General features: G+C 36.0%; 2 protein-coding genes across 2 annotated transcripts; one reads left to right on the top strand and one right to left on the bottom strand.

The window, feature by feature from the left end:
- Nucleotides 1-4,447: 4,447 nt before the first annotated feature.
- On the bottom strand, nt 4,448-14,071 carry LOC110709334 (ABC transporter B family member 26, chloroplastic-like). The gene is made up of 18 exons (XM_021887547.1): nt 13,271-14,071; nt 11,968-12,095; nt 10,900-10,942; nt 10,568-10,612; nt 10,362-10,484; nt 10,139-10,242; nt 9,431-9,485; nt 9,288-9,358; nt 9,107-9,209; nt 7,896-8,106; nt 7,358-7,431; nt 6,830-6,886; nt 6,312-6,386; nt 6,142-6,216; nt 5,739-6,020; nt 5,470-5,534; nt 5,324-5,384; nt 4,448-5,033 (listed from the first exon to the last, which is right to left on the bottom strand). The coding sequence occupies exons 1-18, from the start codon at nt 13,724-13,726 to the stop codon at nt 4,953-4,955; spliced, it is 2,109 nt and encodes a 702-aa protein (XP_021743239.1). The 5' UTR covers nt 13,727-14,071; the 3' UTR covers nt 4,448-4,952.
- Nucleotides 14,072-18,496: 4,425 nt separating this feature from the next.
- Nucleotides 18,497-24,615, top strand: LOC110709326. Its single transcript, XM_021887539.1, has 4 exons — nt 18,497-19,245; nt 22,494-22,646; nt 22,752-22,957; nt 23,987-24,615. Exons 1-4 carry the CDS (start codon nt 18,790-18,792, stop codon nt 24,192-24,194), a joined length of 1,023 nt encoding a protein of 340 aa, XP_021743231.1. The 5' UTR covers nt 18,497-18,789; the 3' UTR covers nt 24,195-24,615.
- Nucleotides 24,616-25,341: the final 726 nt, after the last annotated feature.

Raw genomic sequence — 25,341 nt, 5'->3', positions numbered from 1 at the left:
TTTCTAACAGATGTCGCCCTTTAATCTAAAGTAGGCAAGGATTCATTAATATTTTACTTTGGATTACACATATGAGCAAAACAATATTGCTCATTACACAACTGTGCAATATAATGTTGCTCATTTTGGGTAGTCGACACAAATAAGTTGAATATTTTCGCATACTTAATATAACAGCCATGAATGGACATTATTTTTGCTCTTTTACTATAATTAGGCTCAAATGAGCAACTATGTCAAGGTTGTAATTTGCCTAACTTTCAAAAAGTTTTGCTAAATGTATTTTGCTCATTTATTAATTAATTGAGTGCATCAAGTATGTGAAACTCATGTTTGTGCAACAAATGATGGTGCATTTAGTCCTACCTTTGCATTATTGGGTTGCCTTTTAATATGGTCAATATATTTTATTAATATCTCTTTCTAGTCTTGTTGAGAAAAACTTCAAATGATATTATAATCTCTTGTGTGCATTTTCCTGGCAAAATATAGTTACATTTGCTCATTTTATTCCATAAAAATACTATAAGTTACCTACATAGGCTACTATCTCTTATGTGCACTATATCTACTTAGGTGTGTTAGTAAAATTGTAAGTCTATTAGCTCAATTGGTCGAGCACTGTGTTTCTATATTGCACAGGGGATGTAGGTTCAAATACTAAATAGGCTACTAGTTTCAAATCATTTATAATTCTACATTTGCTCACTACATTTAGCATAATAAAAAAAATAAAAAATAAAATAAAAAAATAAGTAGTTAAGAAGCTAAAATCTAAACTAATTAGAGGAACATTTACAATTGCTAGTAGTTGATAAATGTTGTTCATTTGATAAATGAACAAAGAATTTTTATTATTTTTTTTTTGGAGGGAAAGGTGAGAAGGCAATATTATTCCAAATCGAAGTCCACCAAAGTTTGGATAGTTTGGGGAAAATTGTTCATACAAACTAACTCCGAACACCCGTTTATGTCCCATCTCGAAACAAGATGAGCAACGGTATTGCCCGCTCTCCTTATATGAGTAGAAGCAATTACATTAACATAATTGTTAATGGCTTGAACCACCTCCAAAGCATCTGACTCCACCCATACATTGATGTAGCCGAATCTTCTCACCAACTGCAGCCCGTAGCAAACAACAACAACCTCTACAGTAGCAGCAGGCCAGGACCCCTTCACCCTTTTTACTACAACGAGCAATAGCTTCCCCTTATGGCTTCTAACAACAGCACCTAACCCCATATAGCCTGATATTGCAATGTGAGCATCAATGTTTATTTTGATTACCCCTTCAGGAGGTACAAACCAACTTGCAGAAGATATACAACGAGCAGGACTTGCTGCAGTGCTTTTGATGAGCTTTGAGTACAAACAAGAGTCATCAACCAATTTGTCCAATTGCACTAAACCTTTGGCTGTAATCCCTAGATTGAGACTAATTTGTTAGTGAACAAAGTTGTTTCTGCAGAACCACACTGCCAGCAATTTCAACTCTTTCCGGCCTGCTTGCATTTGCATACCACAGTAATCTAGGCACATGATCCATACCAGCCACAACCTGAATCAAATCTAAAAAATCAATATGCTCTTAAATGCATATAGCATTATCACAATCAAACAATACATGGCTAATAGATTCCACCTCAACCCCGCAGCAAGAATTAATGCTCCTTTGATAAATAAACAAAAAAAAAACATCTCACATACTTTAAACTTGGATCAGTGATCTCAAATTTTTGTATTTGTTCTATACTTTGATTCATATTCACCTTCATTAATAATCTCTAAGGGGTTGTTTGGTTGAACTTCTTGGAATGGATTTAGAATCCATTCCATGATTTTATTTGTTTGGTTGGGCTATATAAGTATGGAATCTCATACCTAGGGGATTCTAACTCCACCCCATTCCATTGGAATCTCATACCCACCTCTCCCCTAAGGATTAATAATCCATACTACCACTCAAGTATGAGAATCCATTCCATGGTTAAACCAAACAACTTTAGATTTGTATGAATAATAGAATCCTTATCACCCAATTATGAGAATCCATACCAATCCATTCCAGCTTAGTGAACCAAACGACCCCTAAGTTATTTTTTTAGCTCATTTACTCAATACAAGAAAATGAGCAGATTACAAAGTAGTTTAACGCACCCAAGAAGACCAGGTCCAACAACAGCAACAGGCAAAAGCCTCAAGTTCAACACTACTGCACTTGGACTAGCATCAGTTGTAGCAGGTCCATCTGTAATATTCCCTATGCAGAAACCCTCACATATTGTGATGTTAACTGTGCCAGACTGCACATTAGCAGGTCTTGCAATTATACGAGCAACATCAGCACACTTCGGGGTAAATACCCGCCTTGAATACCTTCCATACTCCTTCATAAGACATGAAAACCCCACTGCAACCACTACATAGGTATCTCATTATTGAATATAATGCCATGAAGCTTACATTAGTGCACAAAAGGACATCAACACCTTAACATTACACTTGCAGGTAATCCATAACCATTTGGTTCCCAAAAGACTCATTCGGAGCATCTATCAAAGAGCTCGCAATGGTACAATGCTGCCTTATTTCCTTGATTAATTTGGTCAAATGAGCAAAACTATGTTGCTCATTTCACAAATAAGCAAACCAATTTTGCTCATTTCACAAATAAGGAAACCAACACTACCAACACACTCGGAATTACCAATTTTGAATGCTTTTTCAACTGTATTGAAACCAAGTAGCTCTGATTCTGCAGCTTCTTTGTATAGGTTGTCCAATTATACATACATTTGATCTTCTACAGCAATAAGAATACATCTATTGTAATACCGTTTAGCTTGTACTACTGTAATACCGTTTAGTTTGTACAACATAATTTTATCATTAGCAAAATTAGCTCAAATGAGCAAAGCACATTAAATTGAGCACAAATACTAATGTCTCTAACCATTTGAATGGCTTATATGGTTTATATATAAAAAAAAAAATTGTTCAAATGCAAAAAGATCAATTTAGTTCAAAATCACTTGTTGAAATATATTTGCTCATTTATGTTTGCTTATATATATGGCTTATACTTTGTAATTGAAAATTAATTCTTCAATTAAATTTGCTCATTCGATTTCTGCTTGCTCAACTAATCACCTTAGTTTGCTAAATTATTCCAGAATAGGTTGTGAATATGCCAAATTAAATCCGCTCAGTCATCAAAATTAAAAATTTAAGCAGAATTCAAGATCAATTTTTTATTATGCTCATTAATTACCTCAGTTTGTTCAATTACACTACAATTCAAATACTCTCAATAATCAATGAACTGATTATGAATGTGCTCACTTAAATTTTGCAAAATAATCATGATCAATTTATGCTCATTTAAATTTTGCAAAATAATCATGATCAACTTATGCACATTTAAATTTACGTTCTTGCAATTGAACAAGTAAATCAATTTAATAATTTCGTTTTTTTTTAAAATTGTTAACTAATGAATGTAAAAATCAATACCTAGTAGAATAGATTGTTGTTGAGATTGATAAACAATTGTCTAAATTGGATCATTATTGAGTAAAACCAATTCCGCCATTAATGCCAAACTTGTTGAAGGTTTTTTGTTTCAATATTCATAATTTACAACTTTAATATCATGAAATCGCTGAATTATCTTCACAAATAATAATTTTTTGAGCGAAATTTTTGTAAACATATTGAATGAATTTTTGTAGAAATTATTAGTTTTTGGGAGATTTAATGAAGAACATAGTGAAGAGAGCAAAATTGTTTATTGTAGAAAAGGGAGATTGTTGAGCACGCGTCAGCAATGTGGAATAATTACTACGAAATTACAAAAATGTCCCTGGGTGTACCTAGAGGAAGGTACACCCGGGTGTACAGAACAGGAGCTGGTGATGTTCACAAAGTTTAAACTTATAGGGTGGGGCCCAAAAGAGGATTTTTTATAATATAAAGTATTGTTGGTAGGAGAGAAAATATAAAAAAGTAGTATAAGTGGGGTTGGTAGGAAAGAGAAATAATAAAATATTTGTGAAAATGGGGTTAGTGGGAGAGAGAAATTATAAAATAATAGTAGATCCTTTCCAAATATAGAAATGTTGTAATTAATATGAAACGGATGTAAAAGGAAAGTGTTGCGATTAATATGAAACGGAGGAAGTAATGAAAGTAGTTGATTCGACTAGATAAAATCAATGCAAACCAATGGTTTGGTGAAAGTATGATTTGAATAGTTTAGCCTTAGCCACTAGTTTATGATTTAGTTTGTTAAACCCTTTATTGTTTTACCCACAATTGAACTAAGTTGAAGGGTTGAATAATGGGCTAATGGTAGGTCAAGGTTCATAGAATTGCAAAATCCATTCTGTCTACCAAATATTGTCTTGCTCCTGAGATGGTAAAGTTATAAGACCACAAATTATAAGTTAATCTTAAAGTACTGATAGAATTGATGGAAGTTAAGTTCCATATTCAATATCCAACATATACTTTTACAAGGATCCAACTGCACAAGAAGGTGCAACTGCGCTGTAATTGAAGTAATATTGTATAATGTACACTTGCAAGTTAGTCAAATTCCAGATTGAACTAACTAGTTTCTATATATTGGATTATTAATACACATGGATACAAGAATTGGAGGGAAAAACAATGTGTGTCGCAGCTGCATCAAAAATTTGAGCTGCGCCTTTTAAGCCATGTGGTTGCCACCATCAACCCACCAAAGCACCAATGCACAATTTCTTCATTGGATCTGTTACATGAAAATTTTGACTTTCGCCAAATTCACAGATCAGCAGCTGAACAGTTTGCTTCAACCTCTCATGGGTCGTGACTGGAGTAGAAGGCTACTGTTAAGAAAGGTAAAACAGTGCACCAATGTGTTCTGTACTTCATACCAAGTAACTTTCATGGAATTGCTCAATGCTTCAAGCCACAGCATCTGCTTGTTTACGGGTTAATCTTGCATACAAGCCGTCCTTTAGAAGAAGTTCCTTGTGACAACCCACCTACACATATAAATCTGGACTCGTAAAGACAGCCACAGAAGAACAAAATTGACATCACTTTTGGATGCCAAAAGGATAATTTTGCACATAAAATTCACCTACAGGCTACAGCTACAGTTGTCTATAGGTCAATCGGCATTTGCAATTAAATATTTTCATCTCATCAACTTTCTACCATTACTTGGTGCGAAATTTAGAACATTGTGCCATATAATACATACTATACATTAGAAAGCTTCAAATCAGAGGCTTGAGAATCAAGATCATCAATCATTTATGACATGACCTACCTCGACAATATGACCACCACTCATCACTACTATCTTGTCAGCAGCTTGTATTGTGGAAAGCCTGCATAAATGGAGCATCAAATTCAACACAGTGAGAAGCCATGAATATGTGTGTGATCACTTTCATTCAAGGCTTTTAGACAGACCTATGTGCAATTACTATGACAGTTCTCTTCGACCGCGAGTCATTTTTTACTGCACGAAGAACGCCCTGCATACAAATTGATATATTAATAGCCATGTCAAATACCCTCCTTTCATATTCTTTTTCCCACTTTTTTTAAGTAAGCAGAGTATACATTGAGGAGACAAAAAAGGAAATCTAATACAGCTACTTAGAGCCTACCAAAGATTTATCAATATTTTTGTTTCAAGGAACACATGATAGATCCCCATGGTTGAGTTATACACAAACCTTGATATTGTGTTCGCTTTCTGCATCCAAGGCACTAGTAGCTTCATCAAGAATCAAAATTGCTGGATCTCTAACGATAGCTCGAGCGATAGCAATCCGTTGTTTCTGTCCACCGCTGAGCAGATCATCATCAACAATGGTATTATAACCATTGGGCAAGGATGAGATAAAGTCATGAGCAAAAGCTTGCTTAGCAGCCCACTCAACATCTTCTTGTGTGACCTCTCTGGGACACCCATATCTAATGTTTGAGCTTATGTCCATTCGGAAAAGCCGAGGTTCCTGTTCAAAGAATGTGTGAGCATTGTAGGTTGTGAAATCTATATCTCTATTACCACACAGGCAGGTTACTGGCTGCCTGGCTGATCCATCAAGCTTTAACTCAAAAGTGCAAGACAAAAACCTGGCCCACATATCCCATCCTTGCTCTTAACCATTGAGCGTCTAACTTTTTTAGAGGAAAGCCATCAATTAGTATCTGCAGAAAAGAAAAATGTATTCTTTTGAGAGAGTGTAAACCTTTAGTATGAGAGAGAAGAAGCATACGCAATCTAAGACACACATATGACATACCTCACCACCAGTTGGCTCATAAAGACGTAGAAGAAGATTCACAATTGTGCTTTTACCACTGCCACTAAGACCAACCTGACAAAATAGCTTGATTAAAAATGGGTCCTTAATGTCATAATGCAGCAAGGAAATCAAAGCTTTATTAGTAATCCCTTTCAAATGCTGATGAGCTATTGGTTTATTGTTCAAGTGTTTGCACAAGCCCCAGGCTCCTCCTTTCCTAATGTAAGGTCGTCAGGGCTATGTTTGGGGGGAGAGGGGGGGGGGGGAACTGGGATTATTGGTAATAGGAGTAATAACTTATGAATTTCAACGTCACTAGCAGATCTTTGATTATGTGGTTTTTACTTTTCCCCTTCCTTTTTACTCCACAAAAGATTTATTTTTTAAAAAATCCAGAACACCCTCCACCCCCCCCCCCCAAAAAAAAAAAAAAAATTAAACTCGTCGTTAACACCAAAGTACCAAAAAAATATCAATAAGAAAAATAAAAAAGAAAGAATTGAGTAGTCCCTTACTATAGCAATAACTTCATTGGGGTGCATGGAAACATTTATGCCTTCTACTACATGTACCTGTTCAAACTTAGCATGTTAGTCACATAGAATAGTGCAAGCAGCTAAATAAGAGTTGGAACCTAATAAACTTTCAGGTTGCAATTAATAAGTCACTACATTTCTGATTTTGTAAACTATGGTATTTTGTAATCTATATTATACCAAATGGTTCAAGTAATTTAATGATAGAGAACACAATTTGGAAGAGATGGCGACTAAAAAGAAGGATAGACCACAGCTCATTTCTCAAAATATGAAAGACAAGCTACCCAAAAATAGCATCTCTAAATTTTCACAAGTCATCTAAGCTACAATAGTGCCATCCTGCCTATTTTCTTATTTCCATGGTCTCAACTCTCAAGTTTCACACATCATCCAAGCGACACCAGCACATAATAGCATATGCACAGTATAAGACAATTCTGGACACTGCCAGAATTAGTGGTTATGTGCTAACTGAGCATTAGAGTCTCTCAAGATTGAACATACCTCAGGCCTTGTCGGATAGGAAAAGGAGACATCCACAAAATCAATATGCCCAGTCAGTTTTTGCAGTTTCAATCCTGCATCATGTTCCCAAAAAGTAAAATAGTAAATAGCTATTAATCATAGGTGATCACATATTCACATATAAGAGCTGAAAGGGCTTAAGCATAGAAGAAACACGAGTTGCATGGCAAGACGTTTTATTTTCTTATAAAAAGTGAGATGGATAGCCAAGCAACTATATATGTCAAGCAAAAAGGATCACAAAATTCACAATAGTGAATATTGATATGAGAGGTCCAGATTTAGAATGTGTAAAGCCATTATATCATAAGAGCACAATTAAATAAGTAGTCTCAGTTTTAAAGTGCAACCAAGGATTTCAATGGAGCAAAGAGAGCATGTCAGGACCAAGTTCAGGAAGCAAAGGAGTATAAAACATATCGATCTGAGAGGTCAAGATCCTAGTAAATCTTGTGCTCCTATATTCTATACATATCTAGTTTTCTGACCAAGAAAAACCTTAAATCTGAAAAACTACCTTCCGAGATGAACTGTTCACTAGGCACAAGATCCATCAGCTGAAATACTTTTTCACTTGCTCCCACAGACTGCATTAATGATGAGATATTATCCCCTATCCACCAAGTGGAATAGATTAGCCATTCACTATATAACAGAAACTTAGTTAGTTGTTCTGCTGATAGACGACCGGCCAGAATAGACATTCCCCCAACCAGCACAGCAATGACCTAGAAAGTGAAAAGATATATGTCAGTTTTCACAATACCAAGAACTTAGGCTTATAATGTTTAGAAATAAGAAAATCTGACACTATTGGGAGCCATTACCAAAAACAGGAGATGCTAATTAGGTATAATAGCTAAACTCAAGAGCACAAACAGCAGTTTTTACTCTTAAGGACATGACTTCAAGTTTTTACTCTAAGGGCATGACTTCAAGACTAGGGCTACATTCCGTCCCAACTTAATTAAATAAATATTTCCTTTTTATCAGAAATGATCAGATTAGATCAAACCATATCATCTTAATTGTGTCTATTAATCACAAAATATCTTTAATTTTGAGGTTAAAAAAGAAAAAAGAAAAATCATTTTTGGAAAGTACACATTAATACATCCCATTAACTAACATTTAATTAGGAGTTATGTACATATAGTGGATGATTAACTTGCTAAGTTGGTTAAAGTCTCAAGGGGTGGTACTCAAGACCTGGGATCAAATCGCGTCTACATCATTTGACCTTGTGGCTCTCTCTACACCCAATAAAAAAATGTACATATAAACTCAAAGTTTGGTCAAATCAGGAAATCACATCAGATCAAGTCAGGTTAATTGCACATAGCCCAGAAGTAGAATTGTTGTATGAGAGCAAAATGTGATAGACATCAATAGACAAAAGCAACCAACAAAGCGTACCAGAATTTTTAAATTAATACAGCGCAACGTTAAGAACAAGCATTCAAATAATAAATAGCCAAAAGGTATGCACTATGCAGTGTTATAAAATAATACAATCTTATATCAGCATCTTGTTAGACAATGCTTGTGTTTTCCCTTCATTATTTTATCCAATCATATCAATAATCAGAAAAGTAATGCTGCACAGCTTGGTCCAAAATGGTTTTTTGTCGTATACAAAATGCCGGCGATTTTCCAAATCGCACAAACATAAAAGTGGTCAGGCATAAGTTGAATAACTTCTATGAAAAAAAAAAAAAAGTGCCAAACCTGCGTTGAGTGATAAAGAGTATTGAAGCTGACATTCCAAAGTCCATATGCAGCACTTTGTCGTAAGCTGATACCAGCTAATCTTTCCAGCCACACCTCATACCTATCCACAGTTAAATGTAGCTCATTTGTTTAGTATACAAACAGCCTGGTTTAAATTTTTTTTAAAAAGAATACCCACCTTCCTAATTCTCGCTCTTCTGTGCCATAAACTCTAACAGTTCGCATCAAAGAAAGTGTCTCTTGAGCAACCTATATCCCAAAAAAAAACTGTGTTAGCAGATGTTACCAGGAAAAAAAAACAAGGAGAATTATGGGCATTACATCGTTGGCAGAGGCAGTGTACTCCTGGGTCAGCTTCGCTGCCTTCTTCTGATACCTGTAAGACAGATTTCAGATCCTTTCTCACATAAAAGTGACAAAGCTGTTTAAATTTGAATGAACATGCATAACCCAAGTCCAAATCATGGCCCACTAACCATGATTAACATACCACCTATTCTGAGTTACTTAGGTTGTTAGGTGTGATATTGAAATTGAATTTCCAATCACATGGTAAGGAATATAAGAGGGAGGGGTGTGTTGAGACTAAAATTTTCCAATGGTCACAAAAGTCCATGTAAGGACAAGTCAGATCTTCATACCAACAAATAAATGAATAGATCAGCATAAGGTCATCTGTCAGACTAGAAATGCAACCCAGCAATATGTTTAACTTTTTTTATCTCAGGGTCTCTACTTCTCTAGTGAGGTTTAAATTTAGGTAAGCAAGGAAAGTATCCTAAAAGGGAATATTTTCCAAGACAAATCAATTCTCTTTTCTTGTCACTATGTATTCTCTAGAAGCAAGATTCGACATTTGATTTTGACCAGCACGAAATTGTTCAGAGCATGGTTTTCGAATGCTAAATTATCCATGGATCACACTTAATAAAAATTAGGTGAATAGATTACTGTTTTTTTGGTCAGAATAAGAAAGCAAAGGAATTCTAAGTTCCAAGTTTATGAAGCAAGCATGGCATGAAAACTTACTGGCCATATATAATCATAATTGACGAAAGAGTGATACATATTGCTAAGGTGCACAAACCAAGCGGCCATGATAAAATTAGCAGATAGATCAAGGCACCAGTGCCCTGAGATAGCAAACAAAGAGTGAAGATTAACATAGATCTTATAATAAATTAATAAGCATACAAAAAATAAAACATAAAAAAAGGAAAACATTCTAGACAAGCATAAGGCAAAGGAGAACCTGCAGAATATTGCGTGATATCAAATTAAGATCATTTCCAATCACACGAGACACCTGCTGACAATCTGCTCCGAGCCTGCTAGTGAGATCACCGACTGTTGAAGCATCAAAAAAGGATATGTCCTACAAAGAGAACAACTCATATCAAAACATGAAAATTTCTATACCCCAAGGTGGGTCTTGGAACCAATATGAAGGCTCAGCACCTGAAGCATGAGAGAGGAATACAACGTTTCTCTCATTCTCTTGACCTGCATATGAGCATGAACTATGATCAAGATGGGCAATACAAGATGCCAAACAATAATTAAAAGGCAGAAGGTTTTATGAATTTGAGCTAGTCCCTTTCCCCAAGTAAATGCTCGTTTGTAAAGGAAGAAGCAAAATTTCAATATAGTTTGATTTGAAGATATTTGCTCTGGTTGACCTCAGTCAGCTGCAACCAGGAGTGCATAAATTTTGAAAGGATGCAGCCAATGGACATTTACAAATCAGAACAAGTAAAGAAGAAAAGTATGTACAAAAAACCTCCACTCACTAGGATCATATTTGCAACGCTGAAACAGCCTCCTCTTATGCCACTGTAGCTCAAATAAACATGTTACAAGTCAGTTGCTCTATCACGTAACTGTACATATATTTTATACTAAAATTATTGTCACAAACAACAGCTTGTACATCAACAAATTATGCTTTCAAATTCACGCTATCTCAGTGCTCAAATTTCCCAAGACTTAATCCCTGAAAATTCACGTGGTTTTTGGGAACAGTGTAATATAACCCACAAAATTTATTCACCCAATAACATCGATGAGCAATAAAGGGCCAGCAGTAGATAATAAATACATGACAAAGTTAAACAACTTTCTCACTAAACAATTAACATGGACTTTCTTATGACTTGTTCTAATTAATCACCATCACATAGAACATCTTTTGTATACTTGATATTTTCGCTAAACATGTCAACGGTTCAATGAAAAGTTGTCCTGAGAATAAATCACACTAAATTGAACCAGAGTAATCTCTAGCATTTCCTAGCTCTTGTCAACCTAATATAAGGAATAATACTTAGTAAAAAGCAGGCCAGTCAAGGATTTCATAAGGTAGATAACAAGTATAATAACTTGGCACATTGACTGACAAGATTCAGACCATTAAATCAATTGCAAGAAGCTTTGTAATGCCTTCAAATATTTAACACAATATTCCAATATTTTTGACAACTATGGTTTGAAACTTTGAGCCATGGGATAAAACCTAACTATTACCTAACAGGTGACCAACATGAAACATATCAAGCAGCAATTCATCACCGTCTACATATTTCAATTTCTTCCAATAAGTCATTCCAAACATGCAATCCATGCCAACATAATATGATATCAAATTGCTGCAAAAAAACATGGCCAAGCAATATTGTTGAAATTCATTACAATTGAAGTGTGGACATGTATGCTTAGACCAACATCTAAACTCAAAAAGGATGATTCAAGGGACAGGAAATCAGCAAAATTGAGGCATAAGCACTAGGAAAACTACTAAGTGTCATCTCCTACACTATAGTTCAGAGAAAAAGGATGTATTGACCATACAAGATTTTGACCTGCAAATTCCTGCAATGATGCAAAAAATAGACAAAAGAACCACGTTTCGACGGAAAATCATGGCATTGCCACTCTGTGCTGAAAAGATTGATGCTGTCAAGAAGTGTGGTATAGAGATCTCTGCAAGCTGAAAGGAAAAAACAAGAAACCATTTTTCCATCAAACACATGAACAGAACATCTCCTATCAATTAGACTTGTTAAATAAGCAAAGTCATACAAACTTCATAAGTATCAGACATAGATCCCTTAATCCATTCATAAAAAAAACTAAAAGTATTAGCACAAATTAGTGATAGTGACAATCATGGAGTTCAGTTTTTATACGAACAAAGGACACCCTAGTAGTTGCTATCTTAGTTTCCAAAAAAACGAAAATTTTAATCGCAAAGCATTTTGCTTCACCTCACCATGAGCCAGTAACAACACTGAGTCACTGAGTACACTATTAAGCGACCACTTTCAATTAGGTTATAAACCTAATAATGACAATTGTAACTAGCCAAGATCAACCAAAATAAGCATGTCTTCATTTACACTCATGGCACAACACTACTCAACAAGTATTAGATATGATTTACGTACTTTTTTTTTTTTTTATCCAATTCTTCAAATGTGTAATTGCTTTAAAACAATGAGCATAAACTTCTAAAAATGATCTATATTAAGGTATCATAAAGTGGCAAGTTTAACTTAGAATGCTTCCATCAATATTCTTCAGAGGCGACACAAGTATTATGAAACAATAAAAGTGAGCCAATGTAACAAGTAATAATTTAAACCGAGGGAGTATAATATTACTTCTAGTTAGGCGTTCCAGAATTTAAACCCTCTCAACTCATGTTAGACAATACTCACAAATTATGGTTAGCAAAACTAGCTTTTGCAATAAGCTAGATAATGTAGCTTCTAAAATATTTCCACCTTGAAGGCTTGAACTCCAATTATCATAACGCTTTCAACTTCCAACCGCCTTCTCAATCAACTTTTCGATTCTCGATTAAACTTTTTAACTATCAATTTAACCACGCTCGGACTTTAAACAAACCACCTTTTCAGATTTTGCCATGACCTTAGCTAAATTTTCATATACAACCAAAAAAAGCCGCGTGCGCAATAGTGCAGTACCTCAACTCAAGCATTGGTTTCGCAAATAACGCAACAATTACAGGTCTAACTGGAATACTATATCATTTCATATGTAGTATATCAAAAACTTATGAAAAATTGGAAAACAAGCATAAATACTTAACGCACATAAATCACAACTATGATACTGTATAAAAGATATGAGGTATATTACCGCAGTGATAATTAGAGCAGAAAAGGCAGCAAAAATGACCCAACGATCACTCCGAACCAACGTCCACATCCGATGAAGCGCATTCCAAACAGTCACCGGCTTCGCTTTAAGATCAACCTCAATTTCTTCCTCAGACAACTTCCACCATTTTCCTCCGGGCAAAATCGCCGGCAAAAAATCAAAAATCTTTCGAATTCTCTCTCCTAACTCAACCTTTTCTTCAAATTCTTGATTCTCTGGATTAGTAGCAATTGAGATTCCGTTCACCGACGCCGCCGCATTGACGGGAAGCAATCTCCGGCGCCGGAGGAAGTTTCTGGAAGGAGGAGGAAGACGAAGGGATGGACATGGTGTGGGGAGGAGAGAGAAAATTCGAGGGTTTGGAAGTGGTTGGGTATGGCGGAGAGGAAGAGAAAGTGGAGGGGTGAGTTTGAAGGTGAAGGTAGAGAGCGCCATTGATGATGAGGTACTCCGTACGAGTTTGTGTAGTTATTACTTCCACCGTGTAGAAATGCTAAGTCTACCGTTGGTATTACGCAAGGAGGACAGACACCAGAAATTCCTTGGTTTTTTTTATTTATCCGTTCATTTTTGTTTTTTTAAGGTCTATCTATGAACAGTGACACGGTGTTGAAGTGCTGGTAACATTGGTTGGTGAAGTCTTGGCTTTGCCGGACTCTTTGGCCAATAAGGCTGTAACTAAAGATGGCACTGGGCCGGGCCAGTCTTGGTATGGCCCGACACAAAAAGCATGGCACGTTACTGTGCGTGTCGAGCCGTGGGCCGGGCTTGGGCTGCCTTTATTTGGGGGAAACACAATAAGGTACAGCACGACCCAGCCCAGCACGACAAAACACGTTAAAATCAATTAAATTTTGCTTAGGCCCGGCACGTGGGCTTAGGCCGGGCCAACCTTTTGAAAATTTCGTCACGGCATGAAACTCATGGGCCGAGCCTAGCTAACTCCAAAGCACGTGGGTCTGGCACGAGGCATGACTCGGCACGGCCCATAGCCATCTTTAGCTGTAAGTCTATAATAATGTAACATACCAGCTTTTATTGTCGGCCTTACCCACACGATCAATCGATCACCTTTAAATGAGCCGAAGTTTAAGGGCGCCTCAGTTGATATTTTTGCATGTTTATCAAATGACAAATTTGTAAAAAAAAAAATGACCAAAATTTTGCAATATTCATGGACTAACAGACCATTAGCAATTCTACCAAAAAAAAGTGCATTGTTTATGATAGAACCGCTAATAACGGTGCACATTTTTTACTATTTATTTACAAATTTGCCATCTTGATAAATATGGGTTGTTTATCAAAATGATGAACTTGTAATTTCTCATAAAGTCTAAATCTATTTTAATTATAGAATGTACTATTTGGTAAGTTGGTATAAGGGTAAGTTTATTACATTGTCTCAAATATAATCTCAAGCTGAGACTCAAATATGGTCTTGCATGAGTCTTGCAGGTTATTAACTATTAACGACCTGAGTTTGCTCACAAGCTGCCCGAATAACTCAATGCTCAACTCGGTCAGAGCTCAAATCAAGTTCTGCTCGAACTTTTACAAGCCAAGTCTGATATATCCTTGGCTTGGCTCGAATTTTTTTATTATTATCATTTTAATAAAATAGTTTGTAGCTTAAAATAATTTATCGACAACTAGGCACTGGGGTAATTGTCATATTTGGGGGCTTTATATGACAGAATTCAATCATCAATTATAATAAATAATAATATAATTAAAACAAGTAAATTCAAAACTAGATCAAATATCTGATGATCGAGCATCGAGCTCGAGTTAGGTCAACGGAATATGATTAATAGAAACTGCTATCTATTTATTTTACAAAACCGCAACTTATTATTTAACAAAATTACTTCACAAAAACAGGGAAATAAAAAAAACAACAACAACAAAGCAAAAAATCGTGAAAGTAATGCTCCCCCTCCACCACAGAGCAGCTCCACCGAAGACCACCCTATTGGCATCGACTAGACAAGCGACCACCATCTAGTCATCTACACAGTGAAATCACTCATTAAGCTAAGAAGAAAGGATGTAGTATTCTGGTAAAACTCAAAATCGAGATGTCACTCGAGAAGATCTTAATGAGTATAATGTGCCCTTATAGAAAAATGGAAAAATATTTTTCAAAAAGTGTAACATCAATCTAAGCCTAATGATATGGCTTGATAATTATATTACTCAACTAAATAGTGCATTAATCAAATTACAAATCAAAGACGAGTTAACAACACAATAAGGTAATGAACTTTGGTAAAAGTAATAATAAAGTAACAGAAGTTTCATTTGTTACAAATAAGGTGTTAAACTGGTGACCAAAGGTAATATTTCTGGTCATTCCTTATATATATATATATATATATATATATATATATATATATATATATATATATATATATATATATATATATATATATATATCCTTTCTCTCTCCTCCCCATCCCTTAAATTATCTTTTTTCTTCCTGTTTTGGTAAGCTGGCCCTTCCCAACACCATAATCTATGTCCATTAGTCCCACAACCTTTTAGTTTTTAATTCAACCACTTGAAAACTTATACATTAATATCTACAGAAGAATCAACAATTAACTCTTAACAATTAGAGCAAATTTCTCCACTTTCTTTTTACAGCCCAAAGTCACTGAATGGGTAAGTCACCAATCCCTAAAACGGGCTATGTAGTTTATCTGCGGAGTTACGTTACAGGCAGACATTTTACCAGAGGTTTCTATTGTATTAATCTCCCCCTATGTGATTCCTGTTGAAGCATATACTCGGGGGGGGGGGGGGGGAGGTTAGGTGCAAGACGGATGATTTCAAAGCAAACCCACCTTTCATTAAATAGAAAACATCACCAAGATTTTGTGATCCGCTGCTGAACTTATTCCAATTCTAAGATCTCGGATCCCATCCCCCACCGGCCCGACCTACCCAGCACCGGCCGCCAGTCCTCCCCCACCCTTGAACCCTTTCTCTTTCCCCTTGTTATTAGCCGACCCCATTTCACTACAAGAGAACAGCCTATTTCCGACGGACAGATTTTGACGGACACGTAATTCCGTTGGAAAAGTCAAAATTTCCGACGGATTTATATTCCTTAGGAAAATATATATATATATATTTTTTTTCAAAAACCCCAATTACATAAACCCTAAACCGGCAACCCCTTCATTGGATTTTCTCTCTCTGTCTTCTCTTCATCTCTTCCGCCTCTTTTCCCTTCTCTTCCTTCTCTTATTCTCTTCCGCCTTTTCTCCCTTCTCTTTCTCTCTCCTCTTCTCTTTCTTCTTCTCCTTCTCTTTCTCTTTTAAACCAAATTTTTAAGATGAAATTCAAAGCCCATTTTCGGTTAAGGTAAGTTTTTTGTGTTTTTAACTTTTTTTTTCTTTTTTTTGGGTTGTGGTGTCCCTGACTTGCCGGTGACGCGGTGGTTTGTTCTCATTCCACTTCTCTTTATCGCCAGCAGTTAGGTTGGTTGGTGGTGTAAAAAATGAATGGTTTTTAAGGTCAAATTCGACCGTGAAAACTCTAGATCTAGAATTTTCATGGTCGAATTTGGCCTTCTTAAACCAAATTCAAAGCCCATTTCGGTTAAGGTACGCTTTTTTTTTTTTGTGTGTTTTTACCTTTTTTTTGTTGTGGTGTCACCGGTGACGCGGTGGGTGGGGTTTAAATCGGTTAGGATTTGTGGTGGTTGGGGTTTGAATCAGTTAGGGTTTGTGGTGGTTGGGGTTTAAATCGTGGTGGTTTAGGTTTAAATTGTGGTGGTTGGGTTTTCGGGAGGGTTTTTCAAGTTGTTGTGGGTTGGGGGTGTCGTAATGTGTGATGAGGCTAGTGGTGTGAAGTTGGGGCTGGTGGTGTGGCTGTGGGCCGGAGGTGTGGGCTGGTGGTGGTCGTGGGTTGTGTAGAGTTTTGGGCTATGGGGGTGTTTTTTTTTACGGACTTTTTTGGGATGGAAAATATTTCCAAAGCCTGTTTCCGACGGAAATTCCGTTGAAAAGGGTCGTTTTTCCTACAAAAATGTTTACAACGACAGTTTCCGACGGATTTCAGGGTGTTTTCTGACGGAAAAATTCCGTCGAAAATCGCCTGTTTTCTAGTAGTGTTTCTTCCCTACCCGACCCCTTTCCACTCCTTAAACGTTGGCTTTCTTCAAATGAGACCACATGAAAATCCACTTGAAAACCACCCTACCCACCTCGAATTCCCACCCTAACCTCTAAAATATAAACATATACTACCCCGAAACCCAACCCTAACCGTCGAAACCCAACCCATCCACCCTAAATTAACATAACACCCACTAGAAAAATCCCCCACCTTGATATCGTAAAAGAAAAAAAAAAAGATAGAAAGAAGGGAGGAGCAGAGGTGGTGGTCGCGGGAGGTGATCTGCAGTGGCCGGCTGGTGTGCTATGGCCAGCGAGGAGTGGGGGTTGTTCTAGGGGGGTTTGAATATTTTTAAAAGGAGAGAGAATTTGAAGTTGATGATGGAGAAGATGAAAGAAACTTGAAAAATTAAGAAGGGGGAGCAAAAAGAGATAAAAGAAATTAAAGGATTTTATTTTCTGTTAGTTTTCTTGCAATGTATAATCGGTTATACAAGGTAAACGGGGTTTTTTTTTTCCCTATTTCAGTAGTACTCTAACAGTAACTTTTGAAAGTTTATTACTTCACCTGCAACTTATATCAAAGTTCAGTACCTTATTGTGGTATTTACTCAAATAAAGATGCATGGGGAACTCAACTGACATCAGACTTCATATTTATTTTGTAATAGTGGTCGCCAATCCGGTCAGCCAGTTTGGTGGACTTTGGAGGGGGTGGTGGTGGGGAAGTGATAAATACAAACATAATAATTGATTGATTAAAAAAAAAACTCTCTTACCGAGTTTACATGGACAATAGTTTTATAATTAAGTTTTATTTCAACGCGAAAATGTAATTAAGTTTGTAAATCGTTATTTATAAATCCTTCAAGTAGGAAGGAAAGTGCTTTAAGCCTATAGTGATTTAAATTCCTAAAATAGTTTGGCAAAAAAAAATAAAATTGGACGGAAATTTTTTAACCAGTAATTAACCCGTGTCATTTTATAATCACCTACAATCCTAGTTACACGACGTCGTAACAATGCCGTGATCCTAATCGTTAAGACTATCCATTTCTTCAACGCATTGCCAAACTCCCAATAAAACACCCGCCACAAGGCAGCTGCCTCAACAACGCGCCACGTAATTTCAAACCTGTTAAGACCATAATACCCTCAACAACTCCCTCTATTCCACCTAATACCACCCGTTTTTAACCCCACTATATGTAACTATGTAATCCTGTGAAGGAGGACAAAACCGTCTTTTCATCCTGCACCTCACAAAATATCTCTCAATCTCTCACGCATTCATCACTGATCTCTCCTTTACGGCTCCTTTTTGTTTCTCTCTGCTAAAAAAATTTCTCTCCTCAAACTTCTCCGGCAACAATGGCGACTGTTCTGGGAAACCTAGTTTTACCTGTAGACCTAAATTTGCCGGCGAAGGTAATCTCCGATCACCGGAAAAAGCTCCGACTACTTCCGTACGACGTCGTGTTGAGCTTAGGCTTGCCGAAAAGAGAGAAGGAGTTTCAGATATGGGGGGAGTTTTCGACACTCGGAAGGCTGAGTTTCTCGAGGAAGTCGAATGCTGTAGAATATTCTAGCGACGAAGAGAACGGAAATGGCGGAGGAGAAGGCGGCGGTAATGGTGGTGATGATGAGGAATTGTTTGACTGGGAGATGCAGATGAGGAGGAGAGTAAAGGAGCTTGAGGAGATGAGAGAGTTGGAGAAGAAGGCGGAGGAATTGCAAGGGAGGGTTGATGCTGAAGCTAGTGAAGGTGATGGTGTTGATGAGACTGAGGAGGAGAAGAAGATGAGAGTTCGGAAAGAGCTCGAAAAGGTTTGTGATCTGCTCGCCTTTTGATTTGGATTTGATGATTTATTTATAATTTGAGAGATTTAATGATTTATGTTGTTTTGAATTTTGATGATGTTTGAAGATTTTGTGGATTTTTAGAAATATTTAAATGCCTAGTTGTGTTTATTATTTAATTATTTTATTTTTAATTAATGTTGTGTTGTGTTTTTGTTTGGAGATCAATTCACTGAGGAACTTACTATTCAGATTCATAAGCAATTTGTTGCAAACTTTGCGTAGTTATAGATTTGGAGGTAATTAAGATGGTGCCCAATTCAATTTATCGGGTGCAGGTTGGCATGTAGGATGAGAAAATAGAGGGGCAGACGTTTGGTTATTGAAGTATTGATAAAATGAATTTGACACAACAAGAATTATAGATTTTGTTGGTGGTTAGATTAAGGGCCTCAAGGCACTAGTTGGGGTTCTGGAAGTAGAAATGGAGAATAACCGACAAAGATGGAGGGAGTAGAATGTGCAATTCAGGAGAAGACGAGAAGTATTGGGTAAAGCCGAGAGTGCAAAGGCACCCAATGCTTCTGAGTTTGGTAAAGATGGTGGTGTTTTGAAGCATATGAGTAAGGTGATTTGTTTTGGAGAGTGGGCATAGAGCTATAGGAGGTGGATAATAAGGTAGACAAGGGAAGTAAAGTCAAGAGTCCAGTGAGTAGTTGGCTGTTTAGCATAACGCTTCTGAGTTTGGTAAAGATGGATGTGTTTTGAAGCATATGAGTAAGGCGATTCGTTTTGGGGAGTGGGCATAGGAGGCAGTTAGTAAGGGAGACAATGGTAGTCCGATGAGTAGTTCGTACTTGGCAGTTAGAGGTTCTGGCAAGTAGAAATGGAGAATAACCGACAAAGATGGAAGGAGTAGAGCGTGCAATTCAGGAGAAGATGAGAAGTATCGGGTTAAGCCAAGGGTAGCAAAGGCACCCGACGCTTCTTAGTTTGGTAAAGATTGTTGTGTTTTGAAGCATATGAGTATTGAGTAAGGCTATTTGTTTTGGAGAGTGGGCATAGGAGGCGGTTAATAAGGTGTGGAAGTAAAGTAAAGAGTCTGATGAGTAGTTGGCAGTTTAGCAAACGCTTCTGAGCTTGGTAAAGAAAGATGGTTGTTCTTTGAAGCATATGAGTAAGGCGATTTGTTTTGGAGAGTGGGCATAAGAGACAGTTAATAAGGTAGACAATGGTAGTCTGATGAGTAGTTGGCAGTTTAGTATGAAATACATAGTCATTGTTTTTGAGTGTATAAGTTGGTGATGTAAGATGTGAAATGCCAATGGAAGAGACAATAGCGGGTTAGTTTAAGATATTCGCCTCCATTGCTGGAGTAAAATTGGCAAAAAGGGAGAATTGAGGAATAGTTTATGAAGGGTGTGGAATTGGAGATATGTTTTTTAGATGTTGGATTATATTAAGAGCCTAAACCAAATATATCGAGGCCTTGTTGTATTCACCTTATTTTTGCTTGAAATTTAATTTATTGAAATGAAATTATTTTTTATGAACTTAAATTAATTTCACAGAACTTGAATTATTTTGAATGATTAAAACTTATCCAACTAATTTTCTTTATTATATTTGTTCTTTGAAGTTAATGATTTTTATAAATTACAACTTATTTTTACTTAATTGAACTTTTTTTTTTTTTTTACTAAACTTAACTAATTTTTACTAAACTGAAATTATTTTTATTGAATATTATTTGAATAAGGTGAAGAGAACAGGGCCCTAGTAAAATGATCCACATAGTTTTGTAGAATTTGTAGGTTGACATAGGAGAGAACCAATAAATTCTGCCATCTTGAGGATATTAAGTCCAAAGGAGCACTGAATTTAAGCAAAGATGAAGGAAAGAGTTGGTATCTTATTATTTGTGCAAGAATTAAGATGGGTGATGATATAGATTCGTAGCACGATAGTCGTAGAAGGGATGACATATCACCTTTTTAAGTGATAAACTCTGACATTGTGCCACCTTATATAATCTCACCATTTAAAATGAACTCTTTAACTCAGCTGATAATATAGAAGCTCAATTAAAATTTCCAACATCATATTGATGATGTCATTGCAAATGGAAGAAATTGATATATATGATTTACACAATTCTAGGAATTTGATTTGCATAATAGAAGTAAAAAGGTATGATTTGCATAATCAAAGATAATATTCTCCTAGGAAGATATTCACATGGTCAAAGTTATGATTTGTGCCAAATATGATTTGAGAAGATAGTATCAAGAAATATTCTTGACATTTACTTCCACACTTGTTTCTTGATCAGTTATTGGGTTATTTTGATTTTTATTATTTTGGTTCCTCTTATCTGCAGACAAGTAGGATAGTGGAAAGCTATACAAAATTGAAGTAATTTAGGCTGTGATTGCTGTTGTTTCTTCTGAGTGTTGCATGATATCATGGAATTATGCCTCTTAAAGTCGTAGAGATGATGGTTGAATGCTAAATAAGCTCTTTGTTCCATTTTAAATACTTTACTCCTAGGAGTATAGGCACTGGCATATGTTCTGTTATGCACTATCCAGTCATTCATTACTTGAGCCTTCTGACTTGAGTCACCGGAATAGTAAAATAACAGGATTTAGCTGTTGCATCCGTAGTTATGCTTTGGGCAATTACCTGTAGAGTTGTAGCCATCATACTCCCTATTTTGCCCACTAGTAACTATTGACAAGTGACTGTTTATAATCTTTATATTATTATTATTATTGCCTTTCTTATTTTGCTTGAAGTTAGCTGCTACATTTGCTTGAAAATGTTTAGCCACTGCTTCCAATAGTATCATCCATTCCTTTGTGTTGCATACTTTCAGAAAAAGTTTTCAGGATGTCTTTTCTGTGAACGCCTTTTCCATGTCTTTAAACTGGTTAGGTTGGGTGTTAGGACTTGTGCTACTGGTCTGCCGCCTATGGACATCCTCAAGCCTTTAGTGGATATGTGATTGTTTCAGATAAGTGATTTGAGCAGTTAGGTAAAATTGTCAACTAGAACTTGCTTATCTAGCTAGAGGCAACGATGAAGAATTGATGTCTAGAATTTTCTACCAAAACTGTTTCTTAAGGCAGAGAGTATTTGTTATTTGTGGGGTCTATGTAAGGCATGAAGAATGATGAATTTTGTTTGGTTGATTATTTCACTTTTTATGTTATTGAATATGCTTTTTTAATGAAGCTGATTCATCAATTCTTTTTCTTTCCATGATACTGTAGGTGGCAAAGGAACAAGCTGAAAGAAGAGCAACTGCTAAATTGATGTTTGAGCTGGGTCAGAAGGCTTATGGTAGGGGCATGTATAAACGAGCTATTGAATTTTTAGAAGCTGCATTGACAATCATTCCAAGACCTACGCTTTTTGGTGGCGAGGTCGGTTTGGCTGCTAGCACATGATGAAATATGGTTGCTCTCTTGTTATAGTGGGTGAATGTAATTGTGGTTGGCCTAATATCATTCTCTTTTTATGGTCTTCAGATACAAATATGGCTTGCTATGGCGTACGAGGCCAACAACCGGCATGCAGATTGCATTGATCTGTATCAGCAATTAGAAAAAAAGCATCCCAGTGTCAGCATTCGCAGACAAGCTGCAGAGCTTCGTTACATCTTGCAAGCACCGAAAATAAAGATAACCCAAGAAGAGATGGTAACAATCCCGTTAATTGGTAATAGTTATGACAGGTGATTCTCAGGACTTACATCTCCACCTCATTTATCTTAAGAATTCATGTTATGAGTTAAGGGCACTTTCACCACTTGCTATGAATTTAACTGTATCCTGCATCACAGAAGCAAAAGAGAGATTAACAGTTTAACACAAGAGAATTATACACTAGGTATAACATGGGAGATTCCTCCTCTATTTTAGGTATAAACCACAAATTTTTTATTAATGGCAAAGAAATTACTTCAGTGTATTATCTTCTAGTTGATGAAGACAACCTCCAAATAACTCATCTTTGATTACCGGCTAATATTATTCATGTGCACCACATTACATATCCAAGAGTTGACACTAGGTTTGACTCTTAGTTTCACACGACTACACTTGATTATAAATGAAGCTTTTGGTTTATAATCCCATTGGGGCTTATGACAGACCATGAAGCTGGTATACTCTACATGAATTTACCATATGAACCTGCTGTGTGGACCACAACTACTTGAGACTTTATGGAAAAATCACTAGAGTACTAGACCCTCACAAGAATTTGTGGAGAAGTCACCAAATTAGCATATCAGAAGACTTCTTGGATCATGTAGTGTGTTACCAAGAGAGAAATCTCATCTTGGATCAAAGACATCACTTAGGGACTATGCCAAATTATTTAATGCTTACTATGTATTGATGAAAGTGTTGCTTATAAAATCTGATCCAATGTGTCTACAAAAGCTGTAATTAAGCTTACACATTTACACTTAATTTGTTGATAGAGTCTTTTAGGTGAATCTCCGCAGACTATAAACATAGCAAAATATGGAATTGGATCAGCATCTTGTTGTAGGCTTTCATGGATTTTGGAATGTAAAACATGTAATGTTTCTCAGTTTGGATTTTGGAATGTAAAACATGTAATGTTTCTCAGTTATACCGTTTTTTTGAAGCTCACTGCTGCAATTTTGCTCGCTTTGTCTATGAGTGGTATTTCTTTCTGCAGATTGGCGCTTAAATCCTTGCTAACACTTGGATACTTCTATTGTCTCTTGCAGCTATGCATCGACTTGGACCGACAAAAGCAAGGACAAGGAACAATTCATTGGTTCTTCAACTACGAGTGCATTCTCCTCATCCAGAGATTATATTGGGGACTTCCTAAAGTGGAAACCCCCTGTTGACTTGCAGGATAATCGCATTTTCTGGGCTGCAGTAACTCTATGGTTTGGTTTGGTTGGAGCTGCACTTTTACTTCAGAGATGATCAATCATATATATATACGTATACCCTCCCTTATTCCTATATATAAGTAGAATCCATCCAATTCTTGATTCCTAAGGTTTTCATCATGTTGAATATGTAAATATATATATGTGCATGTTTATTGTGAACTATATAATGTTAGAGCAGATTGCAGAATCAGCATTTTATTCTTTCTGTATTTGGGGCTAACATGAGGTTAGCCTTCATCAGCTACTAGTTCTTCTGTTTCATCACATTATTGTTTTTTTTTTTTTTTTTTTTTTTTTTTTTTTTTTTTTTTTTTTTTTTTCTTGTTCCCTCTGTCTAATTTATCTTTGGACTTGGCTCATTCTCGGAGAAAGGATATGCATAGGGAGATCCATATGCTATAGTTTCGATCTTTCACTCTTTTGGATATAATCAGGTTGTCCTTCTAGCTCCATATTTCCCTTCCCTTTTGTTTGGTGGCGCTTATGTACTTGCTTTCAAAATTATATTCATATATGTAAGTTACCATGGTTATCTTAGATTTTTGGCAGGCTAATAAGAAATTAAAGGTTTTTTTATTTATTTATTTATTTATTTAATTAATTTTTTTATTTATTTATTTAATTAAAATCATGAAGTAGGCTAAATATTCACATCTTTATTTGAGCTATCTTAAAATAATACTTTCTCCATTCTTTTTTTATTGCACCTTGAGTGATTTTACGCTTGCCAATACACTACTTTGTCTATTAATCTTTAATTTCACTTCTGTAAAAATTATGAAAATTTGATATTGAAATGTAGATTTTAAGACGAATCTAACTAGATTCCACATGACTATATTTTTCTTTATAAATAAATCACAAATGATGGTCAAAGAACATTATGTGAATAATGTAAAAGTCTTTATGGTGCAATAAAAGAAAAATGGAGGTAATAATTCTTTTGTTATTATTTACTTGCAACACAGCCTTGTGACACATATTTTGAAGTCGAGATTATACTATGTAGACGAACAAATTAATCAAAATAATTTTACCACATGGTAACTAATCCTTTCTTATTCTTGGTGTTGAATTATTTTGATAAAATCCTTCATTTACCTTTACTAATCACCTCTTAATAATGCGTTCCTAAAGGTTGGGTTGCGATTAAAAAAAAACGGGAAAAATATATCATT

This window comes from Chenopodium quinoa, unplaced genomic scaffold (assembly GCF_001683475.1).
Source record: "Chenopodium quinoa cultivar QQ74 unplaced genomic scaffold, ASM168347v1, whole genome shotgun sequence".
Taxonomy (NCBI): domain Eukaryota; kingdom Viridiplantae; phylum Streptophyta; class Magnoliopsida; order Caryophyllales; family Amaranthaceae; genus Chenopodium; species Chenopodium quinoa.
The sequence above is the reverse complement of the archived record's forward strand: the minus strand, read 5'-3'. Positions and strand labels throughout refer to the sequence as shown.